This window comes from Eublepharis macularius, chromosome 7 (genome assembly GCF_028583425.1).
Source record: "Eublepharis macularius isolate TG4126 chromosome 7, MPM_Emac_v1.0, whole genome shotgun sequence".
Classification (NCBI taxonomy): Eukaryota; Metazoa; Chordata; class Lepidosauria; order Squamata; family Eublepharidae; genus Eublepharis; species Eublepharis macularius.
Window position 1 is genome coordinate 2,001,477 of NC_072796.1, and position 20,112 is coordinate 2,021,588.

Below are 20,112 nucleotides of genomic sequence, written 5' to 3' on the forward strand. Positions count from 1 at the left end.
GAAAATTCTAAAGGGCTGCACAATTATTTTTTTTTAAAAAAAATAGTATTATCATACTTGATTAATTCAATTTTGTTGCTGCCCCCAATGAAATAACATTTGTTGTGTGTTTCATCTGTTCTTTTGCCAAGTTGGTCTGGCTGAAAGAGTAGGGAAGAAGAGTAAAACTCCAGAGGAGAGGGAGGGGCCTCCCCCGAGTCACTGGGGCTGAAGCACATTCCCCCCCCCCTCCAGTGCTTGCCAGTCTGCAGGGACAATAAATTAGGTTCGGCCAGAAGGTTTTCACACTTTTATTGTAAAGCTTTGGGAGGGTTAATTACAGTGGAATTCATCATCTGACAGCTCAGCAAACCAACAGAAGGGAAGAGAACGGAACAGGGCTCACGAGGCGTCATGCTCACGGCTCCAAACAGAAAGGATTACAAGGGAATCAATCATTTGTGCTCCTGGGCCCCTGGGAAGGGCCAACCCCACCCCACCCCACCCCACCCCACCCCAGGGCCCAAAGCCTTCCCAGTGGAGAGCAATACAACCATAGTGAGAGAGAGAGAGAGAGAGAGAGAGAGAGAGAGAGAGGCAGCAGCGCCTACACACAGGTCACCATCTGAAAAATAGTTGGGTACTTTGTACTCTGCCGTAGGATTTCTCCTTTTAGAAAAAGCTACACCTGCATGTACATAAAACTGTACAAAAAACAAGGCATCACAAGCAAGGAACTGAAATCTTGTATAAATAGAACCAACACGAAGAGCTACAAAGGGGTTGCTCGGCTCTGTCCCCACACGCAGCTGGCCTTTGGTTTTACCCCGGCTTGTCCTAGTGCAGCACTCAGGTGCCCGTCCGTGTGCTTGTCTAGGCAGGACCCTTCCAGCAGCCCTCCCCCCCACCCCACCCCCACCCCTGTGCATGTAGGATCTCTCCTTCTGGCTTTGAATTGTGCAAAACGAGGCTTCTCTGGGTGGGACCTTGGCCTTTGACGAATGCCCCCCAACCCACCCCATGGCAAAATAGCGGGGGCACCACTGCCACCCACTTCAGAAACCTCTCTTCAGTGGCGTTCTCCCCTCTTTTCTCATACACAGGGGCTGCAATAGCCTGACACACTCTCCTCTGACGAAGCAAGTGCTACAGCCCCTTTCCTCCTTCCAACCACCTTGCTTCTACTCCCGTGGAGCGAGGCTAAATCCAGGGGAAAGTTCCTGAAAGTTTCCTCTCTTTCCTGGGATAGCAGCTAGTATCCAGTACCCTGTGGCTTAACCCAACCTGTCACCCCCTCTCACACCGAGCTTCGCTGGCTGGCTGTGGACTAGCTAGCAGGGGAAGAAGTGTGCCTCACCTGCCTGGGCAACTGCATGGAGGGATGCCCCCCTCCAGGTGGGGTCTGGAGTTCTCCCCGAAATATAACTGATCTCCCAATTATAAAGATCTTTTTCCCGAAGGGAAGGGCAGCTTTAGAGGACAGACTCTGTGGAATCACATCTCTACCTCCCCCCCGCCCCCGGCATTTCCCAAGTCAGAATTGGCAACCTTCCCTGCATGCCCTGTCCCAAGGGGTGTTGGGGCCAAGGCCACCCTCACAGTGCCCAGAGCGATGGGCACGGCTGGGCTGGGCTGGGCCGGGCCTGCCTGGCTGCCACCAGCCCTGTGGCCAACAGGCTTGTGTTAACGCCATCTTTCTTAGGCCTATTCTATGAAACACAAAAGGCTGTGATCCTACCTGGGGTTCAGTTTTGGCCTTTGTCTGCCTTCCTGGCCTTCCGCAGCAGGGAAGGAGCAACAGGCCGGAGGGTCCTGCCCCCCCACCTCACAGTGGCACTTCGAAGTGTCTACATCAGACAGTGTATGACATAGTTTGTAGCCTTATTCCTTAATGGCAGAGCGGATGGAAGCCCCTGACCATCAGGCCAAAGCGTCCACCCCAAAATGAGTGTGGGAAGCACCGGCCGTTAGGAGGCGAGTCCTCCGCAGCTGGCGCGTGCTCACTGGGCTTGCCACCCCCCCCACCCCCCCAAGCTGCAGAGAGTGTCACGGGCAGGAGAGGAAAGCCCTTTGCTCTCACGCACAGTGCAAGACACCGAGGGGGAGACAACTGGGACAGGGATCTGGGCCCTTGATCCTCTGTACCACCGTGGGCACCTGTGCCACCTGTTCTCTGCTGCACCCCAGACCACCCCAGCTGAGAGGGTGCACGGCAGGGGCAGGGGCCGCCAAGTGACAAAACGGGCACGGAGCTTCCAACTCTTGCCTTGGTCTTCTGCAGTTGCTCTGGGATGAGTTGAGCTGTTCCTGGACAGCTCGCCCTCATCCTCCCTCCCCTCCCTCCCCTCCCCTCCCCTCCTGTTTTGCCCACCAGCTGGACTCCAGACCCCCAACACATACTGACACAACTGTATTGCAAGAGGCAAGCAGGAGCACACCTGTTGATACAATGCGCTACGCCCCCTCCCCTCTTCATCAGACCCATGCAACAGAGAAAGCTGAACAGAGACACCGCAGGAAAGCTGATGGCCAACTGCCGGGAAGACCCATGGCAACATAGGGGAAAGGGGCCAGGCCCTACGGGCATCGGAAGAACCAGAGCCAGGGTCTGCTGGCACCTGGAGAAACAGGCTGAGCCTTACCAGCATCAGTTGTCCAGGTGGGTAGAGAGCAGAGCCCTCAGGCTGGAGAGGGTACCAATGGGTCCTGGGGGCGGTGGGAGAGAAATCTGCCTTTTCCAGGGCCACAGGGAATTGGAATGAGGCCCCACAGCACCGCTGGGCAAGGAGGGCAGGCTGCAAGGAAGGGGCCACCACGGGCGCTGGGAGCATGGCATCAGGACAGCTAAGAGTGACGCAAGAAGTAGCTCACTGGGCTGGCCCATCACCGGCCAAAGGAGAAGGAGCCCTGCTGTGCCCGACTTGAGCTGATCACGCCAAGTGCTGCTCTCTTGTTCTCGGGGGCCCTGCTGGAACTGCGACACCCAAAGGCAGCTCCGGAAGTCTGGTACTCTGGCACTGGAAGAGAGTTACTGGAGCCCTTGAGGCTGGCCCTGGCCTCTTCTGGGGGAGGGAGGGAGGGAGGGGGGTGACTCCAGCATACAGAGGCCCTGGGGCCCCAGTGCAACCCTGAGTCAAAGCTCCATTTCACAAAGGCAATGGTGGCTTACAGGCAGACAAATCAAAGGCCAGAATCATGGCACTGGGGCCCAGAGAGGCCCTGGGCATGCCCTGCCCCAGGTGAGATGCCAGGGCTACTGGGGAGCAGGGGGCCGTCTCCTCCCTCTTTCCGACTGACCCAGTTCCACCACCTACGGGGCAGAGGCTCACGAGGACCAGCTGAAAGCCGCCGCAACCCGCTCTAGGGCTCCCCTACACCAGACAAAGAAGAGTTGCTGCAGTCCGGAAAGAGCTCGGGGCTCCCAAGCTCCCGAAGGCCCCCAGTCCCCCCCAGCCAGCGCCCCTTCTCTATTTACACTGTGGAAGGCGAGGGGCGGGGCTGGCTGGCAGCACAGGCTCCCATGTGCTCTTCTGTGTGGCAAACGCTTCCAACTGGAATTGCTCCCTGTGGTTTTTCTTTTGTTTGTTTCAATGTCTTTTTGTTCTCAAGGACGGTAAAAGTTTTGATCAGGCAGGACGCAAACGTCATTCCTAAGTTTCGTATTTACAGGAGTCTACAGTAACGACAGAGGCAGCCCCCCTCCCCCTGTGCCAGGTGCCCCCAGCCCTGCGCCCGACGGACTCCACCCAGCAGTCTGCATGGACCTTTGGTAACTAAGCCCTTCCCCCCCACCCCTGCCCTGAAGCCACGGGCTGCGCCCTCCGCACTCGGGTCCCCCGTTCCAGAGCCGGCTCTTTCGGGATGCTGCCAGTTCTCTTGTCCCAGGAGCAATGTCCTGCCAAGGGGGTCTCTGTGACCAGCGACTGGGCAAGGCCTTCTCACCCAGTAGGCTCAGAACTGCTGACACAAACGATAAAGCATCACAGTTTGACAAATCCCTTCATCTTCCAGACACTGGCCTCAGCGGTATGTTTTGCAGACACCTTTCTTGCCCCACCCCCCCAGTCTCACAGATAGATCTCCCGCTTGACGGTTTGGGAGGAGGGTGTGGTGGCTGCCTGGAAGTCTGAGGTCTGGGTGAGAGGGATTTCCTCCAGCGGGGAGTCCTTGCAGGGCTCATGGCTACTGTTGGAGAAGGCACTGTATGTGGGGAGCAGACGGAGGTTAGCCATTTTGGTGCTGCGCTCTTCTGAGAGTCTGGGGCTGCCGTTCCCGACTTGCTCTTGACTCCCTCGGTCTTGATAAGGCACAAATGTGGAGAGTTTGAGGGCGTTCTTGGGCCTCCGGTTCGGAGAGGACTGTCCTGGCATCCAGCAGGTGTCAGAGTGGCCAAACTCTGTGCATTCCCGCGTGCAGGTTCCTGTCATGGCTACGTCAGGCAAAGGCCGGAGATCTACACATGGCAAAAAGAGGGAAGGGGGAAAGGAGAGCGGTTAAGACACATTGGCACAGGCCGCGGGCATCGACAGTAACTAGGCTAAGCTGGGGGGGGGGGGGTGCTCAAAGCAAAGCATGCTGGGAGAACACACCCTGACAAACTCCCTCGATCTTTCCCCTCTTTGTACTATGGCCAGGCTGCCTTTCCCAACGGAGAGGGACCACGACTGGGCACTAGAGAGACACACAATGCACTAGTCCACAAGAGCAAGGCTGATCTCTGCTGCCCAGTGAAAGAACGGTAGCATAAATAATCCGGTAGGAATGAGGTGCTCGAAGCCTGAGGTGACGGAGTGGACTACAGATGAGGGAACACGTTTTGGAAAACATTCTTCTATGTAAAAACACATCCACAGGCACGGAGCGACCTGGGCGAGAACCCTTCCCCCTCACATGGCCATTTTCCAACGTGTGTGGGGTGGCATTTACGGAGAGGGAACATCACCTCTCTCGGCCTCCCTCTAAACTGGCACCCTCCACTCGGCCACTTCCGGGGCCTGCTGCTTCGTTCTCCTGCATGTGTGAACAGGCCCGAAGCCCAGCCGGGACGACAGAAGCCTGCCTGCCTGTCTTGCTGTGCACAGCAGCTCAGTGCCAACTCTTGCCAGCCTGGAGAGGGCTGCCGTCTCCTGAAACAGACCCGAGCTGGAGAGCCTCAGAGCTCAGGGCAGGGGGCAGGGCCTGGAGCCGCTGGGTCCCGTTCATTTCAGAGCTGCTAAAAAAAAGAAGGGATCTCAACCACCTTTGCAGAGCAAAATGGATGCCCTCTTTCCTGCGTCTTTGCAAAGAGAGTTGTTATGCTTTGGTTGCTATCTCACTCTAAGAGCCAAGCTACAAGTGACACCTGACACAGGTTGGACACTTGTCAGCTTCCCTCAAGTTTTGATGGGAAATGTAGGCATCCTGGTCTTACAGCTGTAATGGAGAGCCAAGCTGTAAAACCAGGACGCCTACATTTCCCATCATAACTTGAGGGAAGCTGACAAGTGTCCAACCTGTGTCAGGCGTCACTTGTAGCTTGGCTCTTGCTTTTCCTCACAGAGAGTGGATAAGACTGAACACGCCTGAAAGAGACTGAAAGGGGTGTCGGTCACTCCTGTGAATGAGGGCTCGGAAGGGGCCCTGCTGGGTTGCCCCTCCTTGCTTCTGGCTGCTCCCCCTGAGACTTAACACTTCCCCCCCCCCGCCCCAAGACCTGAAGATTTTCTGCCCCCAAACTGAGCCAGACCTTGCAGCACCTCCAGTCACACCCTCTGCACTGCCACAGCTCAGGCGAGAGATGCTGTGCGTGGAGGGGAGGGCAGTTTATTAGATTCAGTGTCTGGAATGTCTTCCCTCAGTCCAAGACTTTGAACATATTTACTGCATAATGTCCTCTCTCTCTCTCTCTCTTTAAAAAAACCACAACAGAAAGGTATCACGCAAAAAACCTGACGGATGAGGACATGACAGTGGCAAAGCCAGCGGAAGCCGTTCTTCTGCGTCCTTCCTGGACAAACGCTCTGGCCGCAATGCTATGCCTCCTTCCCGAAATCCTCAGAGGTCAGTTCAGACCTACTGGCAAACTTGGCCTGGCCGCATTATAAGGGGTGAAACCACCAAGAAAAGAAAAGCTTGTCTTTGCCTACCCCAGAGCACCGGGAGCCCAGCCCTCCTGCTTCCATAAATGGGGCTGCTAAGCTGGATTCCGAGCCCGGACTGGGGTGACGGCTGAGAGTACGTGGGAAGGATGCCTCGAGGAACCTGCCCACCACGCACCGTGCTTCTGAGGGGGTGTCTGTGTGCATGGGCGGGGGGTGCCACTTCTTTCGGCTAGTCCTTCCATACCAGGACCCTGCCGGCTCTCAGACTCTGCCTTCCTCTATCTTCATCCCACCAAATTAGCATTTGAGGCACCCCAGACGAATGGGGAGGGGCTTGGGTCCTTTTCACCGATACAGCAGAGTCCTTATCCCCACCCATTTTGCACAGGGGCATCCAAGTTGCTGGGGGAGGGGGCTTGGATTTTCAAGGCCCGTCACATTTCCCACAGCGTCTTTTAGAACTAAGATAGAATCGCCACTGCAGTGATCCTTGATCACCCAACGGACCCTTTACAGGTTTTTAGGCTTAAAAGCAATTGGGGGCGGAAAAATGACACCAAGAAAAGGGTTGATGCCATTTAACCCCTTCCCTCATGTTGTCCACTGTACTTGGAACTGCTCACGTGAACGGCAAAAGGCAGTGGGGTGGTGGTGGTGGTGGTTACCACTGGGAAACCAGCAAGGAGCCGGCTTTAACCTGTCCCCCTACAGCTTAACCCCAGTTTGAATCCCACAGTTGCTTTTAACCAGTCTCCAACCCCAGCGGAGATCCAGGGATAGGCCTGCCGCCATCATGACTAGACAGGTTGTGTGGCCCCGCCGGCCACATAAAAGATCTGCCCACCACCCTATACATGGGCCAGGTCGAAAAGCAGCATTTTATTGTCATTTTATAGTCGCCATCTAAAGAGAATGTTTTATTGTAGAATGTGTTTTAATGTATTATTTATATAACGTTAAGTGTTTAAATTGTATTGTATGTAAATGGAAATGTTGTATTCCGTCCTGAGCCCGCCTGGTGGGGAGGGCAGACTAAAAATCTAATATATAAATAAAAATAAATAAGTAAATGGAACAGGACCAGCTTTCCACCGGAGAACAGCGTCTCCTCCAGATCAAAAGGCAGGAAGGCACCTGAGCAGGAGGCTGCCGAGGTCTTGCCACCCTGTTTCTCACAGCCTGCCTCAGCCACGTCGCTTCTGCTGGCTTTGGAGGGCTGGGGAAGGCAGCCCTGCTGCAGAGGAGAAAGCAGGGCCTGCAAGAGGGAATCCTTGCAAGAGCCAAACTAAGAGCAGCCGTGGCCAGGGATCCACCCTGTGGTGCTGTCGCCATTTTAGAAGGATCTGTGGGTCTCTTAAAGCTCCCGCAAGGCTCGGATCTGGGGCGCCTGAGCTGTGGCCCCAGGAGTCCTTGATTCTCCCCCCCCTGGACATTTTCAGGTGTTTGAACAGCAATGGGGGGGGGGCTGATGGGGGCACTGAAAAGGCATGGGGGCGGGAAGAGCTCTTGGGGCCACTGCACCTGGCACCCGCTCCGGATCAGGGCCTTGCAGCAATTTTAAAAGAACTACAAATGCTTCTCAAATGGCCTCAGTAGCCTAAGATGGACCAGCGGCCCTGTCACTTGAAGTTTGGCTCTAGGAAGAATCGGGTTAGACAAATGCTCTAGTGAAGGAGAAGGAAAATGCAGAACTGAAGAACCCAGTTCAATTAAATGTTCATAAAATGACAGGGTGGCCCAGCCAAGGGCTTTGTGACAAAACCTGCTAAAATCACTCACATTGACTGAGTTATGAAAATGTGCAGAAAACTCGTGGCGAAACACCAAAAGCCAGAAGCGTGGCTGATTTAGGGCCAAGCCAGACTAGACACTGGAAGATCTGGAACCAGATCTCTGCTGTGGTTTTCATTTCTGTAAACAGCATTCCCAGAAGGACCGGCTTGGACCTGGGCTTTCGTGACCGCAAGGCAGTTTTAGGCCTCTCCCGATCCACTGGCACCAAAATGTGTGTTAAAGAAAATGGTGCGCATGTGTGGAAGGGGAAGAGTTAAACTCCCAATTCCTTCACGTGAGGGTCCTGACCTGAGTTAGGGCCTCCTGTACCTAAAACTGTACCTGAAGTTTACCAAAGAAATCGCCGTGGAGAAGCAATCCTGGAGAACGTGTGAGGTTTGGCCCAAAGGGTTCCAACAGCCAAGGCTGGAGCTTCAGTGCCCAAAGACCTCCTTGCTTCCTCCCATCACCCGAGGATGTAGAATTAAGCAAAATAGATGTTTAATTGTTATAAGCTAAAAAATAAACAGATCGGAGTACCCCCTCCCCATTCTGTCAAGTGTGGTCTACACATATTCTCAGGGTAGCCTTATTGGGCAGGGCCTTTTTGTGCTGGACTATAAAACAGGGAGCGTGCAAGCAAGTATGTAAAATGGTCGTAATAAAATAAACCACAAGTCGTTCGGGGGGAGGGGGGGAAGCATTCAGCATGGATCCCTGTTGCACTCCATTCATCTCGAGCAGCTCTTAAAAGAGGGCTTGGCCCCTTGCAAAGCCACTTTTTATGGCCATGAGGGGTGGGTGGGAAGAGCCGCATTTTCCCAGATACAAAAGACGGCTGAGGAACTGCCGCATCTTCAGCAAAGAGGTCCCATCCTGAGGAAAGCCTAAGGGACGGTGCGCATCAGGAGCCAAAGACATGCGCATGTACGCTTCAGGGATGCATCTTCTGCCCCCAAGCAAGCACCAAGTGAAGCCATGTGCAGAACACACAGTTTGGAAACTCATTCTGGCCCCAGATGGGCCTTGGGGCAGGTCAAACTCTCTCCTCCATTGCTGAAACGCGCCCTGTGCTCATTTTCTTTATTCCTCCCCTGCTCTCAAGTCTCTGCCGCACTCCAAGCTCTCACCCCACAGACACCCCATAGACACGGTCTCTGTTTGCGATGAATCCCCAAGTGCCACTCTGGGAAACATCCAGTGGCTCTATTACGCCCCAAAGGTTTGCTCACAAGCGGTGGCAGTTATGCGTACCCTTTTGGAATGCCCAGCTCTGCATGGTCACAGATTCTGTGACCAAGAGGAGCATTATGCCCTCCTGGGCTCAGCCACTGCCTGGGCCTCTCGCTGCCTCTCTTCTGCAGAAGTTTGTTTCAGGACAGAGACTTCCCAACCAAGGGCAAAGGAGCCAATGCCAGGCATGGAGGTAGCAGGGAATAATCAGCCACTCTCTAATTTTCCTTGCAGCACCAGCTCTGCCAGTGTGCATGAACTCCCAAGCTCTCCATGCAGCAATGAAAGCATCTGGATGAGTCTGAGCAGGAGCACCCGCCCCTTGCACGCACTCCCCACCCTTCTCATTAGCTCACCTTCTCACCTGCTCCCAATTTCTCCTGCAATGCTTGACCCCCCACCCATTGCACTCCCCATGCTGCTCAACTGGGGCTCCACCTCCTGAGTCCTCCCTTGCTGCCCCCCCCCAGCCTCCCCCTGTGGGGGAGCTCCTCAGCCCCTGCAGTCCCCTGGGAAGCCGCGCACACATACCTGAGTGCAGAGCCCCCATTCACAGTCTGCTCCGCTCAGGGGACACTAATGAGGAGCAGAAAAAGGAGGAGAGGGTCACTCAGCATGCAGCCCCCCCCAGCCCCCTCGGGGTTCCGTCCACCCATGTCATCCCATCAGGTACCCCGATCCACCCAGCTGTCCCCAAGATCTTGGGCACCACAAGGCCACACAGCAAGGAAAGGGGCTATCCCCTCCCCCCAGATCATCTCTTGGCTGTTCCCAGCAATGCTGACTCCCCACCCCACCCCCTGGCCAGGGGTGCACTGGGACATTCTGGCCTCCGTCTGCCTTTGATAGGTTTCCTTTCCCCTTCACATTCCCTACCGAGGTTTCTCCTCCTCCTTACGCAGCCATCTCTGGACTGGGGAAAGTGGGCTTGAGTTACACAAAAAGTGCCCTAAGAGGCTGGCTCAATTGAAGCTACGAGACAGGAAGAGCCGTGTTCAAAACGTGTCTTTGCTATGATCTCCTGGGGTGGGGGGCGGGGGGGGGCAAGTCATTCTCTCTCCACTTCTGCACCACTCCTGCCAGATGGGGATAGCCACCCTAGCTTCCACTACATCAACACTAAGCACTATTATAATAGACACATCTGCACAGCAGACACCTGGCTTACAAATTGTCCTTTGCCTGGTTGCTAAACCAACTGAGAGAATCACGGAAATAAATCACAGAAGAATTATTTGTTTTGGTTGGGTATACTGCTCTGCTCCTTTAAATGTGTGCAGTAGGGTTTTCCCCACAGCTGGTTTTCTTTAAATTCTGATCACTACTGCTATACTTTGTCAGAAACGCTGCCAGCATATCTGGCATGGGTTATGGATTTCTTGCTGCAGAGTGTAGTGTTCCTCTGAGAACATGCAGAGGGAACCTGTTTTGCTGACTGGTTGTTAGCTGCTTATCTTGCAGGTGTTTTGGTTACCATTTCCTGGGCGGCCTGTGAACACGGCCTTGAAGTTCCTGCAGAGACTGCACCAACCTCCTAAGAGATTGAGCAGAGCTCATCCTTTCCCTCCTCCCCTCTCTCCTGGCTCCCTGGATCAGTGCACCAAAACCCTAATCGACTTTCTTTCCCACTGGGTGGGGCAGGGACTTTGTCCTATAATTAACCTTGCTTTGCTGCCTTGAGTCACTTCAGCCACTTATCCTGTCTGACCATCCTGATACTAGTATTCTTCTTCAATAAAGTAACTTTAACTCATACACATGAGTGATGCAGTGAAGGGCTTGGGGAGAAATACCTGGCAAGACCTGTCATTTTGGCTGAAGTACTAAAAGTAACCTTGGAACCAGAGTCCTGACCTTCACTACCTATGCCATGCCAGATGAAGTGGATAAGGGAGCTCATGAGATGCCAGAGGGACTACCACCCAGCCCAGTGCAACCACGGGGCTCCGGAGGCAAAGTGCCAAAAGGGTTAGGGGCACGTGCCAAGTCGGGGGCCAAATACCTGAACTGGCTGACTACTACCCCCTGGGAATGGGCACTGCTGGGGCCTGACAGCTGCTGAAGCCGAGAGAAGAAAGTGAGGTGAAGGGGTAAGCTGTTCGAACTGAGTGTGAGCAACCCCGCTACCATGCTGGAGGAGGCGCAGACCACCCCAGGAGACGATGAGCTGGGAGGAGACGGTGCTGGCTCAACAAAAGGGGAGCCTGAAGATCTGGATAAGCCTGAGGGCCCCCCCCCCAAGATATTACCAAGGAGATGCGTGCCCTCTTGGGGGAGATAGATGACATTTAAGAAGGACTGGGAGAACTACTGGACGGCTTCCAGGAGATAATGCAAATCCTGCTGCAACCTGGGCTACCTGCGGGACCCCTTCCCGACGGCAGCGTGCCAGGTCCAGTCCCAGGACAACGAGACGTGCCAGTGGCACATGCACCTCAGCCACAGGGGTAGCGTAAGCTGGATGCCTGGTTTCAGGGGGATCCTGAGGAACTAGGTTTCTTCCTAGTCCAGGCAATGGAATTCTTCCGAGAGTGGGGCCCGACCTTCCCCAATGAAGCTAGCTGAGTGAGTTACTTGGGCTTGCGGTTGGGGGGCCCAGCGGCAAAGTGGTATGTGACCCTGTATGGGGCCCGCACCCCAGAACTGTGGAGCTTGGAGGTGCTCATCCGAGCCTTAAGAGAGCAGTTCAAAGACCCACTTGAGGAGAAGAGGGTGAGGACCGAGCAGAAACGGATGTGAGAGGGCACCCGTCCCATGCGAGAATAAGCCATGTAATTCTGACAATATGCAGCCAAAGTGAGAGACTGGACTGAGGGAGGAAATATCGCATTCTTCTGGGCGGGCCTGAATTCAGACTTGGTGGCCAAGGCGTTTGTACAAGATAACCCCTGGACCCTGCTGGGATGGATTCAACTCGATAATCGGGACCAGGTGGTCAAGCTACTGCGGATGCAGCACCAAGTGGGTCAGCGCAGACCCCCCCCCCTCAGATGCTAGGGCACGAGAGAGGAAGCACTCCAGAAGCCTTCTCCCAGCGGCGCTTGAAACGGAGCCTCTGCTTGCAGTTTGCAGGGTCGGGCCATTTTGCCGCTGACTGCCCGGGGCCAAGAGCAGAAGCTCCAGAGAGAGGGCGCAAGGCTCAGAGGAGCCCAGCAGAAGCTTCAAAGGCCCCTAAGACATTTTATGGCTGACAAGATGCTTGCTTGAGATGGACTGGGAACGCTCTTCATTTCTGAATTGTGATTTCTGATGCAAGTCTTTGTAATTTACTTATAGTGGATTTACATTATATTATTGTTTTTTCATATGAATTATTTCTTGTAGTGCAGTAATTGCCAAGAAGAAGGATTACAGAAACGGGACGGAGATACTAGTGTCCCCGTTGCAGCTACTCTTTCAACAACCATGTTGGATTGATGGACATTTCCATATATTTTGTTCTCATTATCATTTTGCATTTTCAAAAATTTCCAATTTTTTTGTAAAATTACTTGGAATTTCTTGTAACTCAAGGCACTGTCACTTAATAATTTATAGCATTGGTCACTTTGTACTATTTACATAACACTTTGCGCTTCGTAATGCGGACTGATAACTGTATGTGACCTCAGTGTTGTTATCTTGGTGACTTTCTGTAGCCTTTGAGTTATTGTTCGGCAGTCTAGTGTATGTCTAATGTATTATATAATTTGAAATTATTTTCACTTTAGTGGCTTTAAGGTTCTCTATATTCCTGTATTAGTTAGTTAATTAGTTAGTTAGTTAGTTTTTCACGGCGCTTTCCTTCTTTGCCTGGTTGCTACAATGCATAAGAATCTCCTCTCTGAAAGGTTGTGTACATCCGCAGGGTGTCGGCCAGGCATTCAATGCGCTAGGCTGAGGAGGCAAGGAGAAACTTGTGCGGGTTTCTTTACACGTTCGGATATATGTGCGCATTCAAGACTTCTGGCTTTTGGTGTTGCAACGTTTTTGTTTACATTTGTTTTTTTAAACCAGGGAGAAAAACTGGACCAAAAAATACAGGAAACACAGGGACTACTGCATAAAATGTCATTCTAAATAGCTTGTGTGGGTGAGAAGATAATTTGCCTCATAGTGCCGAAGTTAGCGTGCACACACAATATGTAACAAACAATGACACCATTATATATATTTTTAAAGGATGAGGGCCGAGGGGGGAGGGAGAAAGGGTGTGGTTACACATTGCTGTCCAACCAATCAGGACACAGGGGGATAAAGGGGAGGGCGAACGGTAGGGCTTAAAATGAAGAAAACCTTCTGTGCTTCAAACAAGTCTTTTGACTTGGCTGTGAAAAAAACATCGGGGTACATGCAAAGGGAGAAAAAACTCAGAAACCTCGGGGGGGGGGGGCGGGGAGAATGGATTCTGCAGTAGATGCCACCTTTCACTGTGCAGAATACGGGAAGCGTATGGGAGGCAATCTGGAGAATGAAGAAAAGTACCATTTATCCCAAAGAAGTGCTGGGGCACTCTGGGCCAGGCCCTCTCAGTTTAACCTACCTGGCACGGTTGTTGTGAGGACCAGCCTCTAGAAGAGACAGCCATATATGCCACCATGAGTTCATTGGAGGACAGGCTGAATGTACAAATGAATTCTGCAACTAAGCTTCCAAATAGGGTTGCCAACTCTGGGTTGAGAAATTCCTGGCGATTTGAGAGTAAAGCCTCGGAAGGACAGAGCTTGGAGAGAGATGGAGCTCACCAAGGGTGTGATGCCACAGAGTTCACCAGACAAAGTGGCCATTTTCTCCAGGGGAATTGATTTCTGCATCAGGCAATAAAGAGGCAAAAGGGAAGACTGCAAAGCTCTACAGAAGCCGGTCCCCCTTGAATAATACTCAATGCAATACTGTATAGTCCACCAAGTAGCAGTTTCTAATTTCATACACTAGAGAAATGCAACGTGCAAGTATGTATATATAGTATTTAACAATAATATAGTAATTCAAGTTTCCACATATAAAGCACACTCCAATCAATATATTGTTGTTACTGTCCTAGAATATTTATATTGATTGGAGTGTGCTTTATATGTGGAAATTTGCAATACTATAATATTGTTAAATACTATACATATACTTGCACGTTGCACTTCTCTAGTGTATGAAATTAGAAACTACTACTTGGTGGACTATACAGTATTGCATTGAGTATTATTCAAGGGGGACCGATTCCTGCAGTCTGGAAATCAGTTGGAATTCTAGGAGAATTCCAGGATCCACCTGGAGATTGGCAAGCCCACTTCTAAACTTCAGTCTGCTCAATACATACTTTAAGCCTATAACTCTTGTCCTTTACCCTGTTGGGGGAAAGGAGTTAAGCATTTCTGACCCTCCCATCTATTTCATCCGGTCATCCCTGTATTTCTTAGATATGCATTTATGCAAGTTCCTGACAATTGTAAAATGACAGGCTTTCCTGCTGCCTTTGGTCATTTGATGGGATCTCGCTTTTTGTCCCATACCATTCAATTCAAATCCTAGAAGCTGTGAGTTGAATATGCATTCGTTCAAGATCTTGTTTTGAACCTAACTCTTTCCAATAGCCCAGGATCACTACTACTTACACAAAAATTCCAGTAATTTCTACCGTCTTCTCTAATACTAGACTCCGGGAGAGGAGGTGGCATGGTACAACCGCATGTCATCACATCTTGGAAGCTACGCAGGGTCAGTAAGTATTGCAATGGGGGACCTCCAAGGAAGACTCTGCAGAGGGAGGCACTGGCAAACCAACCACCCCTGCTTCTCACTTGCCTTGAAAGCCCCTTGCTGGGCTTCCCATAACCCGATGATAGTTTACATACACAATACTCGATGCCAGTCCTTTGTTATCTGGAGGTCTAGCCTCCAAATACATTCATATCATTGTCTTTACATGGATGGGCAGGAAATACCCCACCCCCACCTTTTGTCCCCTGGCCTTGCTCAGCAGTGAAGAAAGAAACGGGGGAGACGAGCTGGGAGCCACTGGAGCATGCAGCAAAATGGTGCATGCACATGCTCCCGAGGCCCTCACGGCACACTTCAGGATGAAAACACTATGCTACGGGGTCTCAGTGGGGCCAAATTGGCCCCAAAGATGGGCTGATTTTGCCCCTGCTGAGACCCCATGGCTTCCGGTTTTCAACCAGAAGTGACTTCATCGGGTCTTCTGGAGCATGTGCAAGAACATGGATTGGGTCCCTGCGGCTGCCAGCAACCCCACCCCCGTCCCCTACTTTTGAGGTAAGGGGGGGCTGGCAATGCTCTACATCAATCAAAATGTTATCTGTTCTACTGGACTTGAACCTTGCTATATCCTCTACTTAAATCCTGATTCAATTTAAACAATTCTCATTATTATTTTATTCACAATAACAATTAGCACCTTACACAGTCCCGAAAGTGTTTTTTCTTTGACCTCAGAGCAATTTCCCCCCCACATTGTTACTCTTCCCTGAAGCAAGCTCCTTTGAGCTTCTTTTGTACCCACTTTCTCTATTGGAAATATTGGAATAAAGGAAATGGATTATTCTTTCTTCTAAATTCCTGAATCTTTACGTAATTCTATCTCCTTCAATTAGATGTTTTAATCTCATTAACTGAAAGAGGCCCCAACTATTTCCAAGATTTATTTATTTTGATCTGTATGAAATGATTCCCAAGGGGTCACTTCAGAGCTTCTCTTCTTCCCATTCCACTGTTGCTAAACAGACCTCACTAGAGCATTATTTAATTGCTGGCTTTAAGAGGGTAGAGAGGCATTAATTTGTGGCTGTTCACAAGCCATCCAAGGTACTGGATCACGCGGCTTACTTCAAGCCTGTATTTGTGCTCCTGCACCACAGAAGGAGTGGGACGTGCTCGGAAGGGTGGCTCCCATTTGGTTCCCTGGACTCTCATCTGAATTCTTGCCGACCTCCCCCTAGAACAGCATTTTTGCCAGGGATTAACATCTTCCCAGCAGCTGATCATCACCTAATACATTGCTGGCAAGTTTTGAAATAAAAGCACTAACTTCAGTCTCAGCTTGTGAAATTTTCATAGCAAGACTCCGTCGTCGCAATTCGTTCGTTTTTCTTAGAAATCTGCCCAAGTCAACCAGCAGCCTCCTGATCCGTTGAATTCCAAATAATTTTAAAATGTGTTTTGTGTTTAAATCAAATCCACTTAAGTTTCATTTCATTTTTTTATCATTCTCAAATGCGGACAGGAGGCTTGAGCTCTGGCTAGGCTCACCACAGGGGTGCAAGCGGGGTTATGTTGTGCCATTCACCCAGCAATGGCTGGGGACCCCCTAAGGATTCTCCCTGCCCCCACCCTCCCTCAAAGGAGCACCGGGGAGGGGGGAAATGAGGAGAAGAGCATGTGGGGGTCACTCCCTGTTTCAGAACAAGATGGGAAGCCCTGTTAGTTTGTCTGTAGCAGCAGAAAAGACCAAGAGTCTAATAGCACTTCTAAGACTAACAAAAATTGTGGTAGGGGATGAGCTTTTGTGAGTCACAGCTCACTTCAGATACAGCTAGAATGTGAGTCCATCTGTCCTTACACCTTGGGGAGTGATTTCAGATGCCACGTACATCTGACATCAGAAACCACAACATTCAAAAACCAGCGGGGGAACTTTTTAACTTCTAGCAGCAGTTATCCTGCAGAGTAATTTCAAAGGGAGATTAGAAAGACTGCTGAATTGCAACTGATAAGGCAACTCAAGGCAATGCATCCACCTGGACTGAATTGAGACCCAGGCTTTCTTTCTTATTACCGATGGTGATTTCTCCACACACCCACCACCCCTCTGCATACCCCACCCTATCCAATTACGGGTGCTATTGTCATTCACTGGGTATTGTCGTTCGGATTCTGTAATCATTCCACTCTCCCAAGATATAAGGACAGATGGGCTTGCATTCTAGCTGTATCTGAAGAAATCTACCACAAATTTTGTTAGTCTCTGCTATTGGACTCTTGCTCTTCTATACTGTTTCAGAGCAGGAAGTGATGACATAACACCATAGTGTTTCTTTCTATTCCTAGAGCTATCCTTTGTTACTTCTGGGTTGTACCCTAAGTGACGTAGTCATGTCGCCAATGTCAAATGCGTACTTCCTTTTCCCAACCCTCCCATTGGCTGCCAGGCTTGACCTATCAACTCTAGTGCCAAGAAATTGCTTGTTCTGCAGAAGGGCACACATTGAGACAGATCTGCATGCAATTCACATAATTTATTTGGTTTTGCTCATCTTAAGGAAGAAGAAAAACTTCACAGGGCATTGAAGCTTCTCCGTAGACCAACAAGCACCTTGTTTAGCAACAGACTTTTGAGGTCCTCCTGTCTTCACAAGCGTAAGGCCAGATACTTTAAAGATAATGGTGAATGTCTGGAGATGCTAAATCCTGGGCCAATAACCACGTTCTGCAGAGTTTCTGATCTCTGTCTGAAGATAGACAAAGGCCATGCTTTGTTATTGCTCCTCCTGGATCTATCTGCAGCCTCTGACACAGTGGACCAGGCCATCCTGTTGAGGCATTTGGAGACAGAAGTGGACATCAAAGATTCTGCCTTGGCCTGGTTTAAATTATTTCTCTTGGAACGGACTCAAAGGGTTGCCGTTGGAGATAAGTTATCTCCAGAATGGGAATTATCTTGCATGGTTCCACACGGCACAATCCTATCTCCCATGTTATTCAACCTCTATGTAAAGACTTTAGGAGAACTTATTCGCAGCTATGTAGTAAGATGCCATCAATATGCAGATGACACCCAAATCTTTATCCCACTATCTAATCCTAGTCTAACCACAGGAGGCTGAGGCCGGCGGATCGCTTGAGCTCGGGAGTTCGGGACCTGCAGACGATTGCTTCTGCATCTAAATCACCACAGGATGCAGTGGTGGTCAAACAGTTATGGTCAAAATGGCCAAAAACAAATTGAAATTGAACCCAGACAAGACGGAAGTGATGCTCGTTGGGAAGGCGGAAATCCTGAAGGACACTGTATCCCCCAATTTCAACGGAGTTCATCTGACCTTTGCAGACTCGGTTAAAAGACTAGGCATTATCCTGGATCCAGTGCTACTGCTAGAAAAGCAAGTTAAGGCAGCTGCAAGAAATGCTTTCTGCGACCTCACTCTAGCCTGGAAGATGGCCCCCTACCTCGCCATGGCGAATCTGGCCACCTGATCTGGTCACTATGGTAACATGAAGACTTGACTATTGTAATGCACTACACATATATCTCCCACCCAGGGCTTTTTTTCTGGGAAAAGAGGTGGCAGAACTCACTGGTTACCATATGTGTGTGCTTTGTGTGCACGCACACTCCCAGGACCATGCAATCCCAGGACCATGCACACTCCCAGGACCATGCAATCATGTCACTTCCAGGAAGTGATGTCATCACGTAGGCTGTGGTGGCCCCAGGAGCTCCCCCACTCCACAGGGTGACTGATTCAGAATGCGCTGCTGCCATGTGGGAGAACACTCCCTTGCCTGGCAGCGGCCTGATTCTGGCCATTTTGGGCCCGAATGGGGCCGAATGGGGCCAGAAACTGCCTGGATTGGGCCCAAATCAGCCTGGAATGGGCCACTGCCACGCAGGGAACCCTGCCCTGCCCAGCAGCAGCCTGCTCCTGGCCATTTTGGGCCCGAACTGGTCCGAAACAGCCTGGATCAGGCTTGAATCAACCTGCAATGGGCCACTGCCATGTGCGAGAAACCTCCCCTGCCCATCAGTGGCCTGATCCTGGCCATTTTGGGCCCACATTGGGCCGAAACAGGCCCCAAATGGCTGAAATGGGCCTGAAACGGCCCAGATTGGGCCACTGCCAAGTGGGGGGGGGGGGTTCCCAGCACTGTTCCCCCACCCTCCCGCTGTGTGCTTCCCCTCCCCAGGAGCAGGCTTACTTAATGGCCATTTGCTTCAGGGGAACTGATCTCCATCTGGAGATCAGGGGGCGAGGCTACCACACAGGGAGAGGTGCCAGAACGCTGTTCCATACCGTTCTGGCAGAAAAAAAGCCCTGCTCTCATCTAAGCCAATTAGGAGAATCCAGCTGGTGCAGAACACTGCACCTCAGCTGTTATTAGGAGCAAGCAGGAGCATGGCTATCACTCCCATTCTGGAGTCTCCATTGCCTACCTATCAGTCACTGGGCTCAGTTCCCGGTACTGAATATCACATACGAAGCTCTTCACAGCCCTGGTCCAGCATGCCTGTGAGACTGCCTCCCTTCCTATGCGCCTCCAACGGCAGCTTCCCTCATTTGAACAGGGCCTTCTGCAGGTGCCACCTTGCACATGGGCCAAGTCAACAGATGCCTGCACACCTGCATTCTCTGGGGAGACCCCTGCCCTATGGAACGGCCTACCCCAAGAGGTCAGAAGAGTTCCCCCTCTCCTGGCTTTCTGCAAATGATGCAAAACTGAATTATCCAAGGGGGCTTTTTACTCAGATAGGAGGGCTGTGCTGTAGGGAGGCGGCCTCCAAGACTTCACCGCTTCACCACAGACTTCACCGCTATGTACTATCTGTTGCTTCGCCAGTCCTGAGTGGGAAAACCCACCCTAGGCTTCTGTCCCTTGCCACTTGCTCTCACATACCCCAAATAAAATACACTTCACACAGTACTGAATTCAACAGGGTTCCCCTCTCAGAGTCCCCAGTCTTGCAAAGACTCATAGATGGTAGCCAAGCCACCCACCACAATTCCTTTCAACTGGTTAAATATTAGTAAGCTTGGACAATTTCACAGTTACCTAAAAGTCTTGTTGACGTCCTGAAAAGAAGGGGATCTACCACTTCCCCATTTTCTAGACACTTTATTGTTGAATAAACTCATAGGGAAGGACCCCACGGCAACCGTTCTGTGGTGGTTCCCAAAAACCTTCTTAACATTCAAACATACATGCAGGCTCAACCAGGTTTGGGACAACTGCTCTACACTACAGCAGAACTCTCTGTACATGACACGACATTTCATAGCAGTCACTTAAAATCCAGCCATATGAGCCTTAACAACAGGCCTGCAAAGTAACAGAATAT

General features: G+C 51.3%; 1 protein-coding gene across 3 annotated transcripts in view; it reads right to left on the reverse strand.

The window, feature by feature from the left end:
• Window positions 1-285: 285 nt before the first annotated feature.
• The window catches only part of PCDH1 (protocadherin 1), a 105,491-nt gene continuing 85,664 nt past the window's right edge, over window positions 286-20,112 (reverse strand). For 2 of the 3 annotated variants that reach the window (XM_054985153.1, XM_054985154.1), the window contains exon 5: window positions 286-4,432. In XM_054985153.1, coding sequence (XP_054841128.1) covers window positions 4,047-4,432 — 386 coding nt within the window. In that variant the 3' untranslated portion in view covers window positions 286-4,046. Of the gene's footprint in view, window positions 4,433-9,596; window positions 9,642-20,112 lie in introns of all 3 variants that reach the window. The other variant, XM_054985155.1, reaches the window with a different exon arrangement.